At 35.8% G+C, this 25388-nt stretch overlaps 1 protein-coding gene across 2 annotated transcripts in view; it reads left to right on the forward strand.

Annotated features, from left to right (window-relative positions):
* Positions 1-25388, forward strand: part of VN2R643 (vomeronasal 2 receptor 643) — a 96036-nt gene that overhangs the window by 37746 nt on the left and 32902 nt on the right. For both annotated transcript variants that reach the window (NM_001102429.1, XM_056801017.1), the window contains 1 exon segment: positions 14163-14969. In NM_001102429.1, the coding sequence (NP_001095899.1) occupies positions 14163-14969 (807 nt within the window).

Below are 25388 nucleotides of genomic sequence, written 5' to 3' on the forward strand. Positions count from 1 at the left end.
CTGGAGGGGGTTTTGTACAGAGGCTATTTTTTGGGTCTCTGTGGTGTTTTGCTTTGAGCCTCTCCTCTCTGCTCAAGCTCTGTGCCCCATCTCCACTTTTCCTCTGCCTCCTGGGGTCCCTAGTCTTGCTGTTCTTATGGGCATATCAGGACCCTGAGAAGTTAGAGCTTGCCTGGAGGAGGTCTATGTGTAGAGTGTAGAGAGGTCTCTTTATTGAGCACTGGAGAGGTTTTAGCCCAAGGGATTTTTATGGTTTTCTATTGCATTTTTTGCTGTGAACCACCCCCCTCTCCCCAACCTCCCCAACCCTCTTCTCCATGTTTCCTCAGCCTCCCAGTGTTCTGAGTCATTTCTCTTAGAGGTAAGTCTGTGTTGACCTCAGCCAACCTCCTTCCTAGAACTTAGAAGTTTGTCCTGTGCTCGCTCCTACTCTGGAAAGGTAGGTGAAGTTGGGGAAGCGTGGTGAGCCGACCCCTTGGTGGGGGGGATTTTGCTCCATTTTGTCATGGAAATGCCCTAACTTTGCCTACCTACTGTGATGTGTCCTACCGTGGAATTCCTTCACTCCTTTAGTTTTGGTTTTGTCTATTTGAAGCACTCTGTCTTGACTGGTAGAGAGGAGAAGCAGAGCTCTGCTTCTATTCAGTAACCATCTTGACCTAGAAGTTCTCTTCCTCACATTCTTCATGAAAGGCAAGAGTTGGATAGAAAATTTTGACCTTTCAATAAAAAACACAAGAAAATTATAAAAAGATAAACAAGAAAGAGATATTATAAACAAATCAATAAGGTGAAAGTACATTCTTCTGTGGGAAGATGATAATTATAACATCTAAGAATTTTATCATTATTTGGGAAATTTAAATATATAAATATATATGCGTATATATATATATATATATATATATATATGACAAAGGCTTTTGACATAGTGAACAGGAATGCATTGTGGGTGATCCTTAGCAAGCTCGGTTGCCCAGCAAAATTCGTCAAACTGATCCAGCTCTTTCATGTTGACAAGACAGGGGAAGTCCTCTCTGGTGGAGAGACTTCCGATCCCTTCAGCGTCTCCAATGGCGTGAAACAAGGCTGTGTCCTTGCTCCAGAACTATTCAACCTATTCTTCCCCCAAGTATTACGACATGCTGTCATGGATCTAGACCTGGGCATCTACATCAAATACCGACTGGTATTCGACCTTCACCTTCGAATTCACTATTCGACCTTCACCGCCTGACTACAAAAACAAAGACAATAGAGAGACACATCCTGGAAGCTCTCTTCGCAGATGACTGTACTCTCATGGCCCACCAAGAAAATCGTCTCCAAACCATTGCGGACAGGTTCTCTACCGCAACAAAACTTTTTGGCCTGACTATCAGCCTCAGCAAAACAGAGGTGCTATTCCAACCTGCACCAGGGAGGCCAACTAACCAGCTGTGCATTACAATCGACGGCATGCAGCTTTCTAATGTCAATACTTTAAAGTACCTGGGCAGCACCATCACCAACGACGGGTCCCTAGACCATGAGATTAATGCCAGGATCCAAAAGGCCAGCCGGGCACTTGGGCAGCTGCACTCCAAAGTCCTCCAACACAGCTGTGTAAGTACTGCGACGAAGCTCAAAGTGTATAACGCAGTGGTCCTCCGCTTGCTCCTGTAAGGTTGCGAGACATGGGCACTGTACCGGAAGCACATGAAACAGCTGGAGCAATTCCACCAACGCTCTGTGACAAGGAAATCACTTTAAAAGACCGATATATATTAATTTAAGGTCGCCAAGGAATTCAGCTATGTAATTCCTAAATGAAACTCAAGTCAGCAGTCAACCTTTTATGGAGTTTAATTACAAACAGGAGGGAGAAAAGTCTCAGGGGCCTCCACCTCCAGCATTCTTCAAAGCAAGCTTCTCAGAGCAAAACCTCTCGAACCTCCCTAGTCCTCAGACCCCGCTATCTTTAAGGAAACCATCTCAGTTCCCTCCCCTCAGTTCTCACATCTACCAATCACTGTCCATGTCTTCCCTGTGCCAATGGTGGCTCTAGCTTAACCCAGGACCGCCCAGAGGTCTGTGGCTTTGCACATGTCTGTTGAAGGTCATATTCTCAAGCAATTAAATTTTGATCTATGCTGCAGCCCTTCCTAAATCCTGTTAGGACTGAGTAGGGTGGAGATTGTATCAATTCTAAAATCAATCATGACTCAAAGAACTTCCTGTTCTATGCTTAAGCATAGGTCAAAGCCCTTCCTATTGTTTAGCAAAAGGTTTCTCTCCTAAAGTAGTTTTAAGTAGGGAGGAGAAAGACCCTCCCATGCCAAGGGGGTTCACATTCCAATAGACTATCAGTAGGAAATTTTTCAAGTATGAAATTTCCCAATGGTGAAATTTCCAACATTTATAAGTCTAAGAAATTTTAAGGTTTACAGCTCTCTCCGGTCAATCATGAGGATCCAATGGCAGGACCGAATCACCAACCAGGAAGTCTTCAACAGAGCCAACTCCACCAGCATTGAAGTCCTGGTCCTCAAAGCCCAGCTACGATGGTCTGGACACGTCATCCGCATGGACCCACAGCGAACACCAAGACAGGTATTCTACTGTGAACTGTCAGCTGGACTCAGGAAACAAGGCCGACCAAAGAAAAGATTCAAGGACCAGCTAAAGTCCAACTTGAAGTGGGCTGGCATGACACCAAAGCAACTAGAACTCGCTGCCTCTGACAGAAGCAGCTGGCGAACCCACATTAACCATGCCGCCACCACCTTTGAAGATGAGTGACGTCGATGTCTTGCCGCTGCGCGTGAACGCCGACACCAGGCCACAACCGCACCTCCCTTAACAACTGGCGTCCCATGGCACATGTGCCACAAATTCTGCGCCTCAGCCTTTGGACTTCAAAGCCATATGAGTGTACACTGTAGATGAAAATGCACAAAGACAATTGTCATTCTCGGTCACCGAGAGAATATTACCATATAAACAGAGAAATGCATGAGTTGTTTTGGAAGGACTAAGAGTCCATTTTGAGGGCTTACTGATCCTTTTTTAGAAATACTTACCTACCTTTGGTGGCCAACTTTCACCAATTGTCCAGTGTGGCTCCAAGAATTTGTAGTGTGCTTTGTGTCAAGAAATCCAGACTCATGAGGCAGGCTAAACTAACTTGAGGGTTAGTTTGAAAAGCCTCAAAACTATCAATGAGTTAGAAGAATGTCTGTTCCTAGCATAGAGACGATAAAGTAATATGAATACTAAATACATTTGTTCCAAATAGGATCAAATGCAAATATTTAGAAGTTAATTTTAAGAGAAAATTATGAATAAAATTATATTAGTAGGGGACCTCAGGCTTTCCCTCTTAAAATTACATGAATTTAATCAGAAAATAAAGAAGAAAAGAATTAAGTATGTGAATAGAATTTTAGAGAATTTCAATGTGATAAAACATGGAATTAAATCAAATGGGAATTGTAGGAGACATTTCCCTCAGCTATATATCACATATTCTTAAAAACTTGCCATGCTTTAAACTGACCAAAACTGCATAACCAAATGAAGAAAAGTAGAATTTTTAATGTCTCATTTTCTGGCCATGATGTAATAAAATTTTATACTCCATAAGGAGCTACTGAAACAGAGACTCTAAATTAATTAGATCCCATAAATCTAATCCTAAAGTATGAGCGGGTCAAATAATAAATCATTGAAGTTATAACAGCATTAAAAGAAATGAAAACAATCAGACAACATATAAAAATTTATGGGTCAGCAACAAAGCAGTATTTAGGGAAATAATTATCTCTTTCAATACATCAATTAAAGTAGAGAAAATAAAAGTCAATGAATTGGGCAATTTTTGTTTTTTGTTTTTTTGAAAAGAAAAAAAACACAAGATAAAATATAGTTGAATTTTTTTTGATGTAAGAAAAAAGTAAAATGGCCAATAACAACAATAAAAGGGGGGAATTTATCCCCAAAGAAGATGAAATTATAGCTATTATTAGGAACCCTTTTACCCAATTATATGCTCATATTCATAGTGAAATGTAAGTGAAATGGTTTGTGGGATAAAAATCCATATTTGACAAAATTGCTGGGAAAATTGGAAAGTAGTTTAGCAGAAATGAGGTATAATCAACAGCTAACACCATATTGAAAGATAAAGTAAAACTAAATTAGATAAAAATAACATAAGCTAAATAAGGTAGCATGGAAGACTTTATCTATCAGATATATGTATAAGTGAAAAATCTATGGCCAAACAAGATATAAAGAGCATTATGTCATGTAAAATTGATAATATTGATTATATCAAATTAAAATGATTTCAAAGAAATGAGGTGAATATAGCCAGGATGGAGAGGAAAGCAGCAAACTGGGTGGGGAAAATTTAGAGCAGGTTCCTCTGATAAAGAACTTTTTCCTGAAATATTTAGAGCCCTAAGTCATTTCTAAGAATACAAATCATTCCCAAATTCATAAATGATCAAAGGATATGAACATGTAATTTTCAGATGTAGAAATTAAACCTGCAGATAAACATCTGAATACTACTCTAAATTACTATTATTAAAGAAATGCAAATTAGAGTAAATGTGAGCTACCACTTCACACCTTCCAGATACTAATATGACAGAAAAGGAATATGATAAATGTTAGAGGACATTTGGAAAAATTGGAACACTAACTCTCTTATTCTTGTTTTGAATTGTTCCAACCCCTCTAGAGAAGAATTTGAAGCTGTATCCAAAGAGTTGTAAAACTATACCTATTCTTTTACCCAGCAATATCACGATTCTGTCTATTACCTAATGAGTTCAAAGGAAAAAAATAAAAGACCTTTATATACCAAAATATTAAAGAAACTCTTTTTTGTGATGGCAAAAAATTGGAAATGAAAGGATTACCCAACAAATGGGAAATGGCTGAATAAATTGGGCTATATGATTTTGATGGATTCCTATTGGGGTATAAGAAATGATGAGTAGGATGTTTTTAGAAAATCCCAGGATGATTAGTGGGGATGATGCAGAATGAAGAGAGTAGAAGGTGGAGAATATTTTTATAGTACTTTATTGAAATATTAGCAACATACCATGATGGTAAAGTGTGTATGAAAAGTATTCTCAGAAATACAATGCTTCAAGGCAATCTATAAAAAGAAAATTTCCTCATTTGTATTAGTTTAAGAATCTCTTTAGTTTGATGCCTTATAACACTGTGATTTGAGAGTAAGAATTTAGTCCCATGCAAATATCTGTGTATATAACCAGATTAGGAAAGTAGTTACAAGATAATAAGTGGGTTATTAAAGTTATTAAGGTGTTTGAATTCTTAGAATAATTTTAAGTGTATTATATTAATCATAAATAAGTTATTATGTTATTCACATTCACATTCCATTCACAAGGAACTCTGAGCAAGGTAGCTCACACAGGAACCAAGGGATCACCTGTAGGCTCTGGAGCTCTAGAAATCCCAGCTCCAGAAGGAGCTCCAGAAAGCCTGATAGCTCTTTGAAGCTCCTCAGAGCTCAGGAAATAGCATTCTACACCTCTTGGAGGCCTCCTGAAGGGGCCAGGGAAATGTGGAGGTTAGGGGTGAGGATGGGTTTAGGTACAGACAGAGAACTATAAAAGAATGTGCAATTTGCAAAATGGCGCTCCAGGTTTTGAACTGGGAGGAAACCTGAAGCCTTCTGGTCATGTGATTTCTTTGTCACAATAAAGCCAGATCTTTACTCAGAAGGGTCTTTCTGCATCTAATTTTTACAAATATTATCTTTCTACAGAGAAGGAAGAGATAGGATCTAAGCAAAGTCAAACATAATTAAAAACATACTTAAATTTTTTGTTATTCTTGGTTTTTTGGTCTGTGTTTTCTTTTGCAAAATTCCTTGAGTGGAAAAATTTTATGTCACATAGATATAAATATACATATAAATTTATATATATATATGTATATGTATATCATCTAAAAAGGGGGAGGGAAGTTGGAACCAGGAATTATTACAAATGCTAAAAACTTTTGTTTACATAAAATTATTTACAATTACATTAAATGCAAAAATCCAAACTCAACCAAAGCAAAACAAGCAGAGTTGAAAAATCCAGTGAAAGTACCATTTCAGCATAATGCTTCAGACATAGAAATTCCTTGTGAAAGGCTATGTTCTTAGTTCATAATTAAGAAAGCTAATGGACCAAGCCCTTGATCAGACCAGATTTAGGTGATGATATCCAAGATGAAACTGGGAAAAGGATTACACATATAACCTGATTATAATGTTCATGTTTCATCTTGTAATGTTTGTCTTGAATATAATTTTAGATAATCATGAAAACATGAACTCATGTAATAGTTTATATGTTTTTCATACTAATTTTTTTTTATTGGAGCTAGGCATGTTTGGTAGTACTTTTGCTTCCTTTGCTATTTGGTTTAATATGTTGTTTATTAGGTCATCCATTGTTATTATTTCTTTCCTCAAACACTTTTATTTAATCTATTTTCAAGTGCCATAGAGAAATTTGCTTATGGCATATAGTACATTTTACTGGCACTATGAGTTGCTGATATAATATATCAAGTATAACATATTGTGTTATTTCTGTTGCATGGGTTGCTGATATTCATTCATTCATTTTTGTTGATTCTGTTCTTTTTTGTTTTTGCTATGAATGATATTCTGACTTCCTGTTACCTTGTTTAATAAGTTTTTCCCTTCTGTTCAGTGGCACATTTCATAAGTACAGGTAGCTGCCCAATTGCTAATGACATTGTAAGAGACTACAATACTCTCAACCTTTGGAAGAGATATAATAACCCATTGCAAGATATTGGTTCTTCATAATGACCTTGATATTGATAGTTCTTCCTGTCTTTGGAATGGAAGAAAATAAAGTGATATTGTCTCTCAGAAGGGAAGATTGAGCGTTTTTAAAAAAAATTGTTGATTCTGTGCCGCAAACCTGTGTCCAGTCCAGCTCACGGCTCCAGGGGTCCTCCGCAGGTGGAGTGGCAAGATGGAAATGAATGGTGGAAGGCAGCTGTGTGTATGTATTTGCCTGGGGCAAGACTCTACATGAAGTGGATGTTTCACCATATCCAGGTTTAGATTTTATTTTTATACCCATTTTCTTGGCACACAGCTACATTATTAAACATATATGTTCGAATAAAGATAATTGGATGTGATACAGTAACTTTTTTTTTAAACCCTTACCTTCCATCTTGGAGTCAATACTGTGTATTGGCTCCAAGGCATAAGAGTGGTAAGGGCTAGGCAATGGGGGTCAAGTGACATGCCCAGGGTCTCAGAGCTGGGAAGTGTCTGAGGCCATATTTGAACCTAGGACCTCCCATCTCTAGGACTAGGATACAGTAACTTTTAACAAATCATTTAATTAACATTCTGAGATCATTCTATACACTTATATTGTAACTATTGATTCTGACAGGATACACAAAGGTTTTTAAGAAGATAAATTATTTTTTACATGTGGCTTAATTTTCCCATTAACTTGTAAGGAGCTTGAGCTTGCAGACAATCAAGGAAAATCACTTATTACCTTTAATAAAAATAGATAATCAATCAGAAATCCTAAAGATAATTAACAACCATAGAAGTGAGGATGAGAGATCAAAGGGGTACTGAAAACACAATTCAGATTTAGTATTAGGCTGATCATTTTTCAGAGTTTGTTCAGGAGTTTTTCAAGAAGGGTTTCAGCTGGTAAATCAAATCACTGAGGTATGTTGAGGCATGGTATACCAAAGCATATTGTATAGGCATCTCCTTATGAATAATTTATATACTGGCTTAGGAGAATAAATTTCAGTGCATGGGAGTAGGAGATTTCTGGGCAAAGCTTGTGGGCAGAGATTTTGCTAGGAATCATATACCTAAGCCAAATTTAACCCATGATGGTTTTTTCGGTTTCGTTTTGTGAGTCTGATCTTTTGGTGATATTTTAGGGAAATAGTATGCAAGCATTTTGCTCTTATATTAATTTTTCAGAGAGTAAGGAGAGGACAATAGTCATGTCAATTGCATTAGTAAAGGATGTTGGTGAGAGAGATCATACATAGGGGGCTTATTGGGTGATTCTATACTGCCAAGGAGCCGCTTTGTGATCTCCTGGCTTTCACGAGTGATCTTGTCAGGACATCATGGCCTGATGGCTCCCAGCAATTCTGAGGCAGTTTCTTTGAGCTTTGGAGGATAATGAGGGGGGAGAAGCAGTCATGTCCAATGCTATCAGAAAGGTTTTGGTAATATGAATCCTTTACACATACAAGTCACTTTTTGAGGAACAGAAAAGATGATATCTGAATGAATAAATGGTAAGATCAGTGACTTTTTTTCAAATTTTAACCCTCATCCTAGTAGCAGATGTGCTCAAAGTATAGTCAACTCAAGGAACAGGAGCTTCTTATCCTAAATGAGCTTTTCTCTTCAATGGTGTTTTTTTTTTTACCCTTCTGATGACTAAATTACCATGTCCATGGACCACATTTTATACATTTTTGTCATAGATACAAGCCTAAGAATAACTAGATGTTAGTATATGTCATGGGGGTGGGGAAGTACTATTTATCCTAGCTTCTTATTTTCTCACTCAATGTGATAAAGATGTCAGAAAGAGACCATATTCCATTAATGGATTCAGCTGACAAGGAAATCAGTTTGGGAGTATGAATCAAGATATTCTTGCTGATTGGGTTACTAGAGATTGACTGAAATCACAGTTCACCATTAGTTCCTTTATCTCATTCTCAGAAATTTGAGGAAGAAGGATGAAGACAGTATGCATAGAAAACATTACCTTGCTCTAGGACAAACCTGATGATTTGTAGGACATTTTGGGGTTGGAGACCATGAATTGGTATCCTTAATGAATACAGAGTAGTGAACCAGTGCTTATCTCATAAATTAAATACCAAAAACATATTTCTGAACAAAACTGACATTTATTATTAGAAAAATAAATCAGAAGGCCAAGTTCTAGACATACCCAGTTCTGGTATAAGATCTGTGACCCAGAGTTAAATAAATGACAAGTATAGAATGTCAATGCAAAAAAATCCAGATTAGACATACTCTACCCCTCCAACTCCTCTCTCCATCACACACACACAATGAGAGAAGGGTGCCAACTGAATGTTTCTTTTGAATTAGGGCAAACAGACTTTCCTCCTCTAGATTGTTTCCTGTTTCAAGAAAGTAAAGGCCATTTTTTTCTAAATCTTGTGGGCAATTACGTCTCTGTTCCATATATGGTAATAGTCAATATCACTCTATAGCTTCAAAACCAATTGAGATATCATAAATCTCTTGCCTTAGGTGCATCTGGACATATTGCAATAAGCATAAGTCATGCACACAACTCCCATTGGCAAGAACATATTGTCAAGGCATTTCAGAGGATTTATTGTCGTTATTTTACTCACAATATGTTTATTAATTACTTATTCTCACAATTATTCAATCAATAAGTGTGATTTTTACTTTCTATTAAATGTAAGGTAATAATTTATCATTATAGCACTGGATATCTAATAGGATTTCATGCAGTGGTTATAGTTCTAAAATAACAAAATTAATATTAACTGATAAAATTTGCTTTACTAGACTTTTCTTTTACATTTCTGTCTTCACTCCCACTATGGACCCAATTTAAGAAATGTTCTGGTAGAATCAAATTGCTTAGAGGTTTATTTTTATGAGGAGCAATCGCAGAGGGAAATTCCCCTTCTGAGACAAAAAGATGATAAAGGAAATTGGGAAATAGATTTGCCAAACAGTACCTATATCAAAGCAACATATTATGGTGTTATAAATCTAGAGACAACGAAAATTATGGTCACTTAAATTATATAGATGCTGTACCAGGAGCAAGGTTGTCTGGGGATGATTGTGAGGTAAATCATCATTATAAGGTCTGACAAAGTATGTGTTGACTTTCCAAGTTTCTTGGAAATAAAGGTAAAGAAGAAGACTGACAGTTATGAACACAGTCTAGTATAGCAACTAAAGCATCATTTAAGTAACATTGGACCAAGGATAATAATGGCTAGAACAATGAGCACTTATCTCAAAATAGTAGACATAATTCTAATACCCAAAAGCCAGGAAAAGGCTGAGGAAAGCCACAAAAATGGGTCTCACCATAGCTGAGAGGGAGAAACAGGATTCTCATTTACAACTTTCCGTGAAGTTTTCATCTGATCCTTTGTTGGACATGTGTAACAATGTCATCAGGGATATTTATGTATTAGCAACAGCACTCATTAATGGTGGCATAAGTCACTCTTTGAACAGTGAGGAAGGTAAAACCTAGTTGATCCTGTATACTGTTTCAGCATGAGATAAAAGGATCCAAGAATCTTTTTCTTTAACCTATATAGTGATACTTCCCAAGATGGTTGTATACATCCAGCACAATGTAAAAAAAATAAGGCCTTCTGTCTTAGAACTGGTTCTAAGGCATAAGAGTGATAAGGGCTAGGAAATAGAGTTTTAAAGGACTTGCCCAGGACCACCCAGTTAGGAAGCAGTGTAAATTTTTTTTTTTTATTTAGAGTTGGCTTAAGGTTGAAAATTCATATAGAGGAAAAATCAAGAGTTCTAAGTTGTTTATTAATGTCTGATTGTTTTAGCTTCTTTAGCCATATCTGCAGTGATCTAATATAATATGAGGAAATAGAAAAGTCTCTTCCTAGTAGTAATGTGTGCATTAGACAAAAGATTCAGCATAGAAAATAGGGTGACCAAAATATTTTATGAGATGAAACACAATATCCACCCCCTTATTTCTACTCCAAGTTGAAGAGATCTAAAGCCAAAATATCAGTTCTTGTGAGGTGAATTTCTGACTTAAAGCGTGCCTATCATGGTCTTAAATCCTTTGTTTATCCTCTCAACTTGTAAACAGAAGAACTTAGTGTTCCTATATAATGAAACAAAAAGTAAAGGTATATCAGTATTTACTAATGAGTCTCTTTGCTTTTCAGTAACCTATCTCCAATGGTGACAAAATTCATCTCAGATCTCAGATATCTGAAGTAGTTTTCCAAAACCAGCTTTTCTCAGACATTCTGGGATATGTCTCCTTTTTTAATAGATTTGCTTCATTGGTTCCAAGTTGCTTGTAGAGATTCATTAGATGTTCCTGCTAAAATCATTTACCAAGCAGATCTTGATACAAATCAGTATACCCTTTTCAAAGATTATTTCTCCAATACCTAGTTGAGGTGTTAAAAATCATCCAAAATCTTGTAGTCTTATTCTTATTAATTATGAATTGTCAGAATCTCACAGTGCCCTTAAAATTCAGAAAACTTGGGTTTTTTTAATATGTTCCATTAGAATCCATTACATTTGATGTACAGAATAGTTTAATCTATTACTTTTTCAAGACTTTGCACTCCAATAAATTTCACTTTCTTTAGGAAGCCCAGATGTTATAAGGAATTTAATGCCAAATATAAAAAAAATAATAACTTTGGCAGATATAATTTCTCCACTCCCTAATTTCAATGACGGTGCACATGAGTTTACTTAAAGAAAATGAGAATTGCAATTGAACAAGAATTTGAGTTGGGATCTGCAGATACATTTAACTAATTATGATTTGTACACAGAAAAAAAAGTGCATGACATGATTTTTGTATAATAGAACTCAGACAGTTTTTAATTATATTCAAATGGAGAAGATTTTACACAAAAATTAGTTATATTCTTAAAGAATGAGGCATTTCAGAGACTTAATGTGATACTTTATTATGTAAACATTAACTGGCAGATAAGTTCAACTACCAACTCACTAGGTTGTTTAGGATATGCAATGAGCACATATTTCATTTACAATAGTAACAATCCCATGGGTGATGATATAGAGATATTCTCAAGTCTCATCTCATTTTGGACTATTTTATTTTAAAAAGAAAAATCTAGTTGTCTGATTATGCTCTGGCAGAAGTGAAGGACATGGAGGAAAATGAGAGTGGGCTGGAATATTGCTGGCTATAAGATCTGGAGTATCTCTATTATAATTCTTAATTGTGGTCCCTACAGATTTTAGATTTTATTGTTTGGTTTTGTCCAGTTCTTTAACTGATTAGATTACTTATTTAAAACTTGTACATTTTTTGAAACATCTTTTAAAATCAAATGACTCAGTAGATGGACACTCACATACATAAAGTCAGAGAAACTCTTAATAATTCTAAGTTTCAACACACTCATAGACCACTCAGAATTGGAGGTATAAATTTATCTTATTCCTTCACAATCAGGCCTTTTGAAATTAAACACACACACACACACACACACACACACACACACACACACACACACTCTAAATGTTGGAACTCTTGTTATAAGCTCTAGGAAATCAACGTAATTTATTTTTTTGCTAAGAACTTTAAAATTTGTGAAGGAATTAATCTTGTCAACTTATAAAAATAGTGGTTATTGAATGAACCTCAGCCCCACCCCCAAACAAAATCTCAAACCCACAAAAAAATCCAAGCTGGTTATAAGATAACCCTCAAGTTCAACAAAATTCTGATGAATAACATATAACAACTAAAATGTATAAAGAGAAAAAAACAGCAATTATCTATAAAAATTGTCCAGGGCCAAATTACATCTTAAAACAGCTAAGGTTATTCACCAGTCTCAGAAGTAGGGATCTTAGGTGAGTTGACTTCCTTTACTAATGTCTCTTGAGTTGGGCTTTCCATGGGACGTCCCCAGGAGATTGTCCTGAAGGAGCTCAGATACCAGGAATCTCAGTCCAGTTTGCAGTCCATCTGAGGTTGCCCTTTATAAAAGAAATATAAATACTGGAAAGTGGCTATCTTAGTATAACTGACATTTATTGATAGATAAGTGATCATAAGACCAAGGTCTAGATGCACTCAGTATTATGATCTAATGCCCACAGCTAATGAAGTGAAAAGCACACACACACACATATATATATGTGTGTGTGTATATATATATATTATATATATATATATATATATATTATATATATATATAGTCAGCAAAAGAGTCATATTACACAATCAGAAGGATCAGCTCATTGTTTCTTCTCAATGGGCAAACCAGAATTTCATCTGCTAGAAGATTTTTTTTCAAGAAAGTAAAGTGTTCTAATACTCTAGGCAATTACATAATCTGCATTCCATATATGGTAACAGCCAACATCACTCTAGCTTCAAAGCCAAATAAGAGGTCATGAATCTCTTAGATCACCTGCATATGATCCATGATGTTGAAGACACACAAAATTCCCATTGGCAAAGATTTTTTGTTAAGCCCTTCCAGAGGATTTTTCCTTATTATTTTATTCACACAATGATTATTAATTTCAGATTCTCATATATGATTATTGAATCAATGATTGAAAAGTTTGCATTCCATTACTGTGATAATTTATTCTTATAATACTGGGTATCTAATAGTATTACATGCAGAGTGTACAGTTCTAAGAAAGCAAAAAATATACAATTTAACAATAAACAATAAATTTATTCACATATAGACAATATATGTAAACAATGAATATAATCTGATTAAGGTTTCTTAATTAGGTTTTCTTTTAGGTGTTTTTATCAACAAAGTAGGAATAATATGTAATGCCAACCTTGAAAGTAGATTTCAGGTTAAGGAAGTCTCCATCTTCTATCCATGATTAAGTTTGGGCTAGAGAAATTTTCCTCCTACACAAGACTATGGGACCATATGATTCTCCCTGGGATCATGACAGGAGCAGAATGTTCACTCTAAAAAGGCTGAATGAAGGAATGGTTGATATTTGAGCCAAAGAAGACATGAGATAAGTTAGAAAGGATGGATAACTGTGCTCCAATATTTAACTGAGGAGTCCATTTTTTCCCTAACTGGAAATTTTCCAACATATACTTAATAATTGCTTAAGGAAACATTGGAAATATATTCTTGGTCAGTTACTGATTGAGAATTCCCTTCAAAATGTCACATTTCGAAATTCAGCATTTATTAATACCTGGTGTTTATAAAGCACTGATGAAAATAAAAGATACAAATGAGATACATTTGAGATACAAATAAAAAGACTCTGGGATTTCTAAAATTTGCATTTCAGTTATTCTTTTTTTTTTTTAAGATCACTTATGGACCATTTGATCCTCTCCTGGTTGATAAAATCCAGTATCCATATGTCTATCAGATGGGCAGCAAGGAATCTACTCTACACCTGGCAGTGATCCAATTGATGCTACATTTTGGCTGGACTTGGGTAGGACTTCTTTTTTCAGATAACCTGAGAGGGCATCAGTTCTTCCATGATTTGGAAAAGGCAATGATTATGCATAGTATGTGTCTCGCTTTTAAGGAAAAGGTTCCGGAAAACTTTAACCAAGAAGATGGGGAAGATGTTATATTCTTTTCTAAAATCATTGAATCATCACCAAAAGTGATTTTTATCTATGGAAATACATATAGCCTTCTAGAATTTTCTATATTCATGACTCAATATATACTATATGGGAAGATGTTGGTCACTACCATTTCCTGGGATATTTCGGCACAGAATAATAATAAAATTATGAGCCATTTACATGGCACAATAATATTTTCTCAAGCCAAGAGAGAGATTCCGGGTTTCAGAGATTTCCTAAGAAGCATAAATTTTACTGCAAACTCTGAGGACATTTTCCTAAAGACTTTCTGGGAGGTAGTGTTTCATTGTAGACTTTCTGAAGAAAGTCCTGTAAAAATGGTATATTCTTTGTGCCTGGAAGGTTTGTCCTTGGCAGATGTACCTGCTCATGATTTGGACACCATCATAATGACATTGAGTTCTAATATTTACAATGAAGTGTATTTATTGGCTCATGCTATCCACCAAATGCTTCAGATGGAGATAAAAGAGACATTGGAACTTGGAGTCCATCCACTTCTTTCTTGGAAGGTAACATTTCTCTTCTACCCTTGAACTTAGAACAGGTTACTCACATCCTTCAATGGCTAGATTTGTTATATAAATGATGGAGCAATATACTGATATTTCATGAATACTTCTTATTCCTTAATATTTTTCTGACGTCTTTTCACATGTGTTATATTCTGGGTAAAACAATGGGATTTTCTCAATAGATATTTTCTACAAATCTTGTATAATAATAATTGTAATATTGTTGATGTTCTTCTGCATACACATCCCTCAGGATATGAGCCTCTGTGGCAAGAGAGTTTCAATGAATCTAATTCAAATTAGGGTATTGATGCTGGCCTTGATTTTAATCTTGAAAATTCCATAATGATTCCATGGGCTCTCTCATTGATCAACATTATTTTAACTTTTAACAACAGCTATATGATAAACAAAATATTTGATATTTGTATTTGGACACGTTGGCTGCAATACTGCAATTACTTGTTTTTCCTGGGTTTATGTTTTGTCATTCAAAATATATTTCAATATTGTTCATTGTTGCAAATGAATACTCACAAAAAACCAAAACCCCTAAGTAAATGCATCATATTAGCATCATAGTATTCCATCACCATCATATACCATCATTTGTTTAATCATTCCCAAGTTTATGGAAATCCATTCAATTTTCATTTCTTTGCTACCACAAAAATATCTGGTATAAACAATTTATATAATTAGGTCTTTTCAGCTTCCTTTTAGATCTCTTTGGTATATAGAATTGCTAGTAGTATTATTGTAAAAAGAAGGGTATGCACAGTTTTATAACCCTTTGAGTAGAGTTCTAAACTGCCCTCTAGAAAGTTTGGATTGGCCCATACCTCCACCAACAGTGCATTTGTGTCTCAATTTTGCCATATCCCCTCCATCATTTTTCATTTGAATTTGTGTATTAGCCGATTTGATAGGTGTGAGATGATATTTGAGAGTTTTTAAAGTTTGCATTTCTCTAATTAAAATTATTCATATGATTTTGATAGCTTTTATTTTTTCTTCTGAAAACTACTTGCTCTTATTTTTGACCATTTCAATTGGAGAATTATTCTTATTAATTTGACTTAGTTCCCTATATATTTCAGAAATGAGATCTTTATCAGAGAAATTTGTTATAAAATTTTAACCTGTTTTGTTTTTTTCCTTTCTAATGTTGGTTACATTGTTTTTGTTTGTCAAAAAAGGCCTTTTAAAATTTAATATTGTTAAAATTATTCATTTTATATATTACATAAATTCTAGCCTTCTCCATGGATTTATAGATTTGATGGCTAAACTATTCTATGTTCCCCATTTTTTATGATATCATCCTTTATGTCTAAATCATAAATCCATTTGAGGTATAGGCTGTAAGATACTAGGCTATACCTCATTTCTACCATACTTTATTCCAGCTTTTCTAGCAGTTTTTGTTAGATAGTGAGCTCTTATCTGCAAATAGTAGTTTGCTGGGGTCATTTACCTATGTATATTTTTGTATCTAATGTATTGCATTGATCCATCATTCTAGTTCTTAGCTACGCCACTGTTTTGGTAATTACTACTTTATAGTAGAGTTAGAGATCTTATGCTACTAGGACCCCTTCCTTTACATTTTCCCCCAATAGTTGACTTGATATCCTTGATTTTTAATTCTTCCAATTGAATTTTGTTACTGTATTTCCATTTCTATAAAATGTTTTAGAATATTTTCCAATAAAATATTTTTGGAAGTTTGATTGGCATGGCACTGAATTAGTAAATTAATTTAGGTAGAATTGTTATTTTTATCCTATTGACCTACTTGCAAACAATATTTTTATAGTTCTTTAGATCTGACTATTTGTGTGAAAAGTATTTTGTAATTGTGTTCATATAATTTCTGTGTTTGTCTTGGCAAGTCAATTCCAAAGTATTTTATATGGTCTAGAGTTATTTTAGTAGAATTGTTTTTATCTTGATGCTTTTCTAGCTATTCATTTATGTGGGTTTATCTTGTATACTGCAACTTTGCTAAAGTTACTAATTATTTCAACTAGTTTTTTTTAGGTAATTCTCTAGTATTCTCTAAGTTTACCATTATATTATCAGCAAAGAGTGATAGTTTAGCTTCCTCACTGCCTACTTTAATTGCTTCAATTTCTTTTACTTTTTTCCCTAAAAGTAGCATTTCTAGCTTAACATTAAATAATAGTGGCAGCAACAGTGATAATGAGCATCTTTCTTTCAATCCTGATTTTAATGGTAAGGTTTCTAATTTATTCCCATTGCAGATTATACTTGCTGTTGGTTTTAGATAGATACTACTTATCATTTTTAGGAATTCCTTGGCCTTCTGTATTTTTAAAAGGAATGACTATTGTCAAAGTATTTTCTGCATTAATGAGATAGTGTTTTCATTTCTGTTATTTTTGTTATTGGTATGACCTGATACTGATAGTTTTCCTCATATGAAACCAGCCCTGTATTCCTGGCATAACTCCTACCTGGCCATAATGAAAAATTCTTGTGACATATTATTATAGCTTCTTCACTAGTATTTTATTTAAGATTTTTGCTTTGATGTTAATTAAGGAAATCATTTAGAAAATTTCTTTCTCTGGGTTTTGTCTTCCTAGCTTAGGTATCAGCACCATGTTTGTGTCATAAAAATAATTCTTAAGATGTCTTGTCATTTGCCTATTTTGACAAATAGTTATGTAGGTTATGTAGTATTGGGATTAAATGTTCTGTAATTGTTTGATAGAATTAATTTGAGAATCCATCTGGCCTTGAGGATTTTTTTCTTGTGGAGTTCTTTGATAACATTGTTCAATTTCTTTTATGAGATGAGATTGTTTAAGTATTATATTTCTTCTTTTGTCAATCTGGGCAATTTATGTTTTCATAAATTTTAATCCATTTCATCCAGATTGTCAGATTTATAGTCAGATAACTGGGCAAAATTGCTCCTAGTGATTACTTTAATTTCTTCTCCTTTGGTGTTGAACATATCTTTTTCATTTTTGATACTTGATATTTGATTTTCTTCTGTTCTTTTAAACATCAAATTAACCAAATAGATTTTATTTGGTTTTTATAACACCAACTCCTAGTTTTATTTTTTAAGTCAATGGTTCTTTTAATTTTATTAATTTCTTCTTTGATTTTTTGTATTTCAATTTTAACCTTAAGTAGGGATTTTTAATTCATGCATTTTCTAGTTTTTCTAGTTGAATACCCAATTCATTGATCTGCTTTTCCTCGCTTTTATTGATATAAGCACTCAGAGATATAAATTTTCCCCATAAAAACTGTTTTGACTATATCCCATAAATTTTGATCATAATCTTTTCAATGCCATTCTCTTAGGTGAAAATATATATTGTTTCTATAGCTTGTTCTTTGATTTACCCCTTTTTACAATTAGATTATTTAGTTTCTAATTAATTTTTATTTTAGCTTTCCACAGACTTCTATTGGTGATCACTTTTATTGTATTATGTTAAGAAGGATAAGAGATGATGGAGAGGAAGAGGGAATAGGGGTGAGAGAGTGAATGGATTGTTCTATTTGATCTTCTCCCTTATTTCTGGGGGGAGAGAAGACAGGTTCTGTCCCCTTAAAAAAAGGAGTATGTCTCCACAGATATTTTCTGGGAGATGGAAGACAGGAGGCTAGAGTGGGATTGCCTCAGTGAGATGACAGGATGCCTCCCTCAGAGGAGCCCAGGGCTCCTGAGGTCTAATCTGTTCTTAAGAGGCAAGATGACCTCTTATGCCTCTGATTCCTCCAGAGACATTAACTGTCCACCCTTTTCAGTGTCTTAGAAGTGGTCAACTGCCCAGGAAAGATGTCAAATCCGTTGGTCATACAATCTTGAATCACTGGGATCTGAAAGTCAACCCTTTCTTGAGTAGAGGTGTGACCCCGCTCCAACCCCCTGCCCAAAATCTTCAATCCCCTTAATATTTTCTTTAAAAACTGGCCCAAAACAAACTCCTAAATGTCAAATATTTATTGAGGTTCAAGCAGGAATGAGATGTCAGGGATGTCAGGCAGGAAATTGGGTAAAAAGGGAAGTCCTATGGATTGCCCTCTCTAGCAAATTGCCCTCCCCACCCAGAGTCTGAAGGTCACAAGATTCTCAGCCTTGACCTCTCCCTTTTGCCAACTGCTTTCTTTCCCATACTCTCAACTAGGACCTTGAAAGTATGAGCCCAAGGATATATAAGGGAGAGAGAGAAAGGGAGATAAATCTTAGGAAAAGGGTCTGTGGATGGCTCTGATCAAAGTCCTAATTCACAATTCCACTTGAGAATTTTAGACTACTATAACTGAAAATCTTAGTGGAGGTGTTCAGGTTTTCAGAAGGCATAGTAGATCTCTGAGGAAATAGGCTCCTTTTCAACTTCAGGGAACCCACCTTTCTCCTCTACCATCCTCAGCTGGAAATGAGTTGCCAATTGGATTTTCAAGCTTCTGATTGTTCCTGAGAATTCCCAGCTTTTCCTTTGCCCCTATTCCACTCTCACTTCAGCTAGTCTCTTCAAGAGACTGATCTTTCCTCAATGCAGAATCTCTCTTCTCTTCTCTTACAATTATAATCCGAAAAGGATACATCTATTATTTCTGCATTTAATTGTGGAGTTTTGATATCTTTGTACATAGTCAATTTTTGTTCAGATGTTTTGTATGGCTGAAAAGAAAATATATTCCTTTTTTAACCCCATTCAAAATTTAAAAAGCAGAATAGGCCAAATGAGAAAAGAAGATTCAAAGGCTGGGAAAATGAGCAAATAGAAAAAATAATTCTAAAAATAAAAAAAAATTATTATGGAGACTAAAAAAATGGCCTAGACTCAGAAGGGGACTGCAAGTTAAAAAAATATGTAAAACTTCAGAGAAAAATGGGATTTTGGATCAGGCTCTGAAAGAGTTAAAAAAGAAAATCAAAAAATCAAATAAGAATTGCAAAAGAAAAATAGGAAAGAGGAATAAAAAGCATTCAAGAAGAAAATAGGTTAAGGAGCATTCATTTTTTTTAAAAATCAGAGGAACTCTGGGTATATGGGAAAGTGAATAATGATAATAAAGAAATCATTGATCTGTTATTTTTCCCATGGTTAGTCTTCCACAATGAATGAGTTTTGTCATAGAATATAGAAAAAAATAGTAAAGAGATAATTATTTGTTCTGAAGTGGTACACTTCACAAATGAGTTCAAACACCTAGAATTTCAATTATTGGAACCATAATTTATTAATAAAAGAGAGAAATAAAGAATCTACCAGCTGGGGAAGAATTCCCTAACAGAAAATTGTGCCACTTTAACATTAAGGAACAGTTTATATAGGTTTCCAAGATACAAGTTATTTCTCTTCACATATAGGTTCTTATCTGACAATACACAGACCTTAATGCAGGAATTTGAGATTGGAGACAAGAAGCCCTTTCTGGGGTTGTGATCTAAGGAGTGTTTCTCTTTACTTAGTCAAATGTTAGTCCCTTTGATATTCCTGAAATTCCTCTTTTGTCTTCTTCCCCACCCACCCAAGCTAAGCAGAAACCAGTTTGTTATCAGATTAAATAGCTTGTCTCTCCAGGAGGGAAGGGAGACCAGGTCTGTCCCCTAAAAATGTGGACAGTGCTAATTTTTCCATCTTTGGTTTTTCTGGGGCTACTTCATTCCCTCCTTTTTCTGTTGGGGTGGAGTCAAATCCTTGACTCATCAGACAGAGGAGAAAAATGTGATCTTAAGGCCAAAAGCTTAATAGCCTGAAGAAGCTGACAGATATGTCATAAGGCAGTTGATCAGGCAGGGTCCTATGAGGAGTGTTCTTGCCACTGCCATGATCAAGGTGGATGCATGAGGGCTGCATTTTTTCAGCTATTCCTTGTAATGTAAATTCTATTCCTGTGTCCTGGCCTCCCACATCCAGCCTGTGTCCCCAAGGTCTGGCCTAGTAGCCATCCTTTATCCTCTGGGTTTTTAATAGTCAGGGAAAGGGGATTCTTGAAATTGAGGGTGACGTCCGAGACCCTGCTTCCCTCCCTTTGTAGTATGATATTGATGTTCTCCTGCTGCAACAGGGAAACAGTTTCACATACCCAAGGTGCACAATAGAATTCTCCCCCTAATTTGCATGACAGTGGCCCTGTAGAGCATAGATGGGGGCTTCTGATAGATACAGAGTCCCTGATGGGGTTGCACATGAAAGGGTCTGTGAGGGATATGTTCATTCACTCCCAAATAAATCACACAAATGAAAAAGGATTTGGGGGGTTTTCTCCTTCTGGGTTGGTCTGTCACTAATTTATTCCTTCCCATCCCTTGTCCTACTGATTACCCATCTGTATTGAATTACCTGGAAAGGTAGACTAATTTCCAAAACTCCCAAAAGTACAAGTCCAAGCATTACTCCACCCCATCCTCTGTTTCCCACAGTGTTCAATGTCTATGAATCTTGATCTTTAAGGGATCAGAGATTTTGGTGACCTTCCACTGCTCTGCTCCTTGTGCTGCTGCTCTTGGTTTAACAGGTTTCAGTTGAGACACGTGGATCCAGCATTTCTTTCCTGCCACCTTTACAGCTCTGGGGGTGGTCAGTATTATCATATAAGGTCCAGTCCATCGTGGTTTGAGAGCCCCTGCAGGAATCTTCTGAACCCACACAAGGTCTCCTGGTTCAAGTATAAAAGGGGGCAGGTCACATTCAGGTAGTGAGGGATGGGAGGCCCGGACAGTTTGAGTGATAGTATTTTTAGCTTATCCAAAGCCTTCAGGGAGGAGAACAAATATTGGTTATCACATTCAGTCAAATTTTCCAGTCCCAATTTAGGAAGGAGGGGAGGTCTTGACCTGTCCTGAACTCTGAGGCCAAAATGCACAATGCAATTCCTAATTTATGCCCAGGGTCTTAGCTATTTGCTGAGTCACCCTGGCTATAAAAGCAGGCCCATTATCTGACCCTATTCCCAGTGGGAGTCCAAACCCAGGAATGATCTCTGATATTAATTTCTTAACTGCCACTGAGGCAGTTTCATGTTTTGTTGGATAGCCTTCTACCCAACATGAAAAAGTGTCTACTAGGACTAAAAGACACCTGTACCTATATTTCCCTGGCTTGATTTCTGTAAAGTCTACCTCCCACTGTTCTCCTGGCTCCAGCCCTCTTCACCTGGTTCCTTCGGTCCCCCCTTTTGAATAACCCAAGCACATGTTTCACATCTTGAAGTGATGTCTTTGCAGATTCAGTGCAGATTATGAAAGACAAAGTCTCTCCAGCATATCACTCAGCTTTGTGCCTCTCATATGTGTGGTGTCATGTATTCTTTTCTCTAGCTTTTGCCCCACTCCTTCTGGTAAGAGAGTCCTGCCATCTGGCAGGCTCAGCTGTCCATAGGGGAACCATACAGCCTCCATGAGGGCCAGAATATCAGGCCCCTCCTGATTCAGTGCCCCCTGCCATCCTATCCCTTCCCCTCTCCAAGTATCTAAGGGAAAAAGGATGATAGTCGCAGTATTCTTTTGCTTCTTCAGAGCTGAGAATGGGTGTAGGGCTGTCCCTGCCTATGGTCAGGAGAGAGGTATTGTCAATGTCCAGGGCTTCAGGCCGAAATGGTTGGTGAGGTTGCAAATGTACATGAATACATATTCCACAGGGGAGTAGCCAAAACTTAAACAGAGAGGGGAAGACTGCAGACACTGAGTTAATTAGGGGAGTGTCTTCAGTGAATGCCAGGGTCCCAGATCAGAGGAGACCTGCTTGGAGATTTGAAGGGTGTCCAGCTACTGCTTCCCCCAAATGGCAGACAGGTCACAAGTGGCAGGGGGAAGTCAGCCCCTAAGGTAGAAGTGTAGAAACCAGGACTGGGGCAAACACTAGAACACCAGATAGAAACAGAAAATTAGGACAATAGTAATTGGCATCACACATTTGCCTTCGGGTATCGTAGCCAACAGACTTCCTTTTCAGAAATCATCCTCTGTCATAAATAGATCCCTTTAGGAAATCAGATTCCTGAGACATTTACAGAGCTGGTATGTGATGTTACTGTTAAAGAATATCCTTTCAGAAAGTACACATTAATCATAAATATCCATAAACACTTGAGTAACAATATTTTTCAGATGTATTCCTTTACCCCAGATTCTAGGGGAAATTCAAGAAAGCTTTGAGCTCTATGTCTAAGATCAAGATCCAAACTTCAACTGTGGTAAATTAAGAATGTAAATACAAGCCATCTATGAATAAACTTCACCTACTTCTCAAAGTATGTTCCTAACAATTTGAGAATTCTCGATTATTAGGGTTCTTTGAGGAAATAGAAATTTTAGTTCACAATTTGCAGTATGTGCTGATCATGGGAATTTCATTACGAAGGAAAATATTTCCTCAGGTCCCAAAGGACACAGTGAGTTGCTTCACATGCAGGTAATTAATAACCTCGATGGTCAGAAAAGGTCCATTCTTAAGTGAGCCCAGAAAATGCCTCTGTAACCATTCCAGGACATTTTCTGTCCTCGGTGTACTTTGTCACCATTAAATCCAAGAAGCCTCCATTTGCTGTAAAAGACAAATCTCACCCATTTCAGCTGAGAGAAATTCTGCTCATCAGCAGTCCAGAAACAAATCTCCATACCCTCAAATAAGCCTTTTATATCCCTACAAGGCTGATCACTCAATTATTCTCATGTATTTGGCAATAATTTACATATCACACTTTAGTCACAAAACCCGAAATAAAGAACTTGAGTGCTGAATTGAGTAGCTCCATAATAATATAAATCAGAGATGTATCATCTCTTGGACCTAGGACCTCTGAAAGACTAAGACAAGGCCATACAGAAATCACTCTATGTCAATTGTCTATAGAAATTAAAGAATCCTTTATGATTTTCCCACAACCCATGCATTAATTTTAGAGATTATCCATAGGTCAGGGATCCAGTTATAAGAGCAGAACATCTATCTATGTTCTTTCACCTACTCTTTCCCTCACTCTCTCTCTCTCTTTCTTTCTTCAAAACCCCTCTGCTTAAAAAGCAAAACACAATTTCCCTTCTTTCTTTACAAACCCACATACTAAAGCTTTATGGACTTTAGATAAAAAGTCCCTTCCTTTCAAATTCAAATCCAAAATGCCATCCCACCTTCTCTGACTAACTTAAGTCAAACAAATATACTGGTGGTATCACCTCAATTGCTAATTGGTAACCCAAAAGAATTCTGATTTAAAGGATTACATCATTGAAAAACTATATTTAGCATAGTGCTCATCCATTATAAATTTCAGTTCATAGTACAAATTGGTAAACTGAGGTAACCACTGAAAATTGAACAAAATCTATGGCACAGGCAATGAGCTTTTATTTACATCCAAACAATACTTAAAACACAGATTTTAGCAGCAACTCAAATAACAATCTTAAAATTCTGAGCAAGCATTTTTCACATATATGCCATTTTTAACATCCTACCTACTCTTTGTCTACTGTTTGCAACATATATCTTTATACAGATCAAAATGTAATCAGAATATCAACCAACATATCCCTAAAACTTATGTGAGATGACTTATCAATTACATATCACTCAACTCATTTTATCACTCTGGACCTGGAATATTTGCATTAAGATTCCACAGATTCAAACAAACTTCTTGGTCAGACAGGTCTGGCAATATTTGCTTGCTTGAGCACCTTAAAACCTCCAAAATATACAATCAAAATATGCTCATCTTTAAGTTCTATGATTCAGTGATTGCCAGCTTCTTTTGAGATTCCTATTTTAGTCCCTAAATATCAATGTGTAACAATTATAAGCACTTCTTTCTACTTCCTGTGAGCAAGGAAGGGGTTAATAACTTCTGAGCAATTTATCCTAAGGCTGCCTGGCTTGATTTAGATTTTATTACTTAGCAACCTTGTCCCATCCTTCTTTAATCAGTGATCTTACTATAATTTAAAGTTTGAATGTATAAAACCCCTTTCATAACAATTTACTCTCAGTGGATTTCAGTTTGAACTCCATACTTCCAAATAATTCTGATTAAGTCTTTATCAATGTTTCAGTGTAACCAAACTGAGGTGCAAAGCATTTACCTGTACTTCTTTCAAACCTGTCTAAAGTAGAATAGAATCTCCAGTTTAGTTTTCTTTTAGTTCAAAACATTGCCACATTCCTAATTAAAGTCCATCAACCTCATTCCAATTCATAATTTGTTCTGTTTATTTCATACCAGAATTCATAGTATCAACAAATAACTCTATCTATTACTCTTATGTCTTCTGGCTCCTCCTCTTTGCCATTAGTGTAAGTAGAGGAAAGTTACTGTACTGAATTGTATTGAATATGCATGACAAGCCCTTCTTAATTTAAGGGCTAGTCAAGGTTGTCTTGTTAAGGACATACAGTTTGTATATCATATCCCTCTAAA

Source organism: Monodelphis domestica, chromosome 6, assembly GCF_027887165.1.
Source record: "Monodelphis domestica isolate mMonDom1 chromosome 6, mMonDom1.pri, whole genome shotgun sequence".
Taxonomy (NCBI): domain Eukaryota; kingdom Metazoa; phylum Chordata; class Mammalia; order Didelphimorphia; family Didelphidae; genus Monodelphis; species Monodelphis domestica.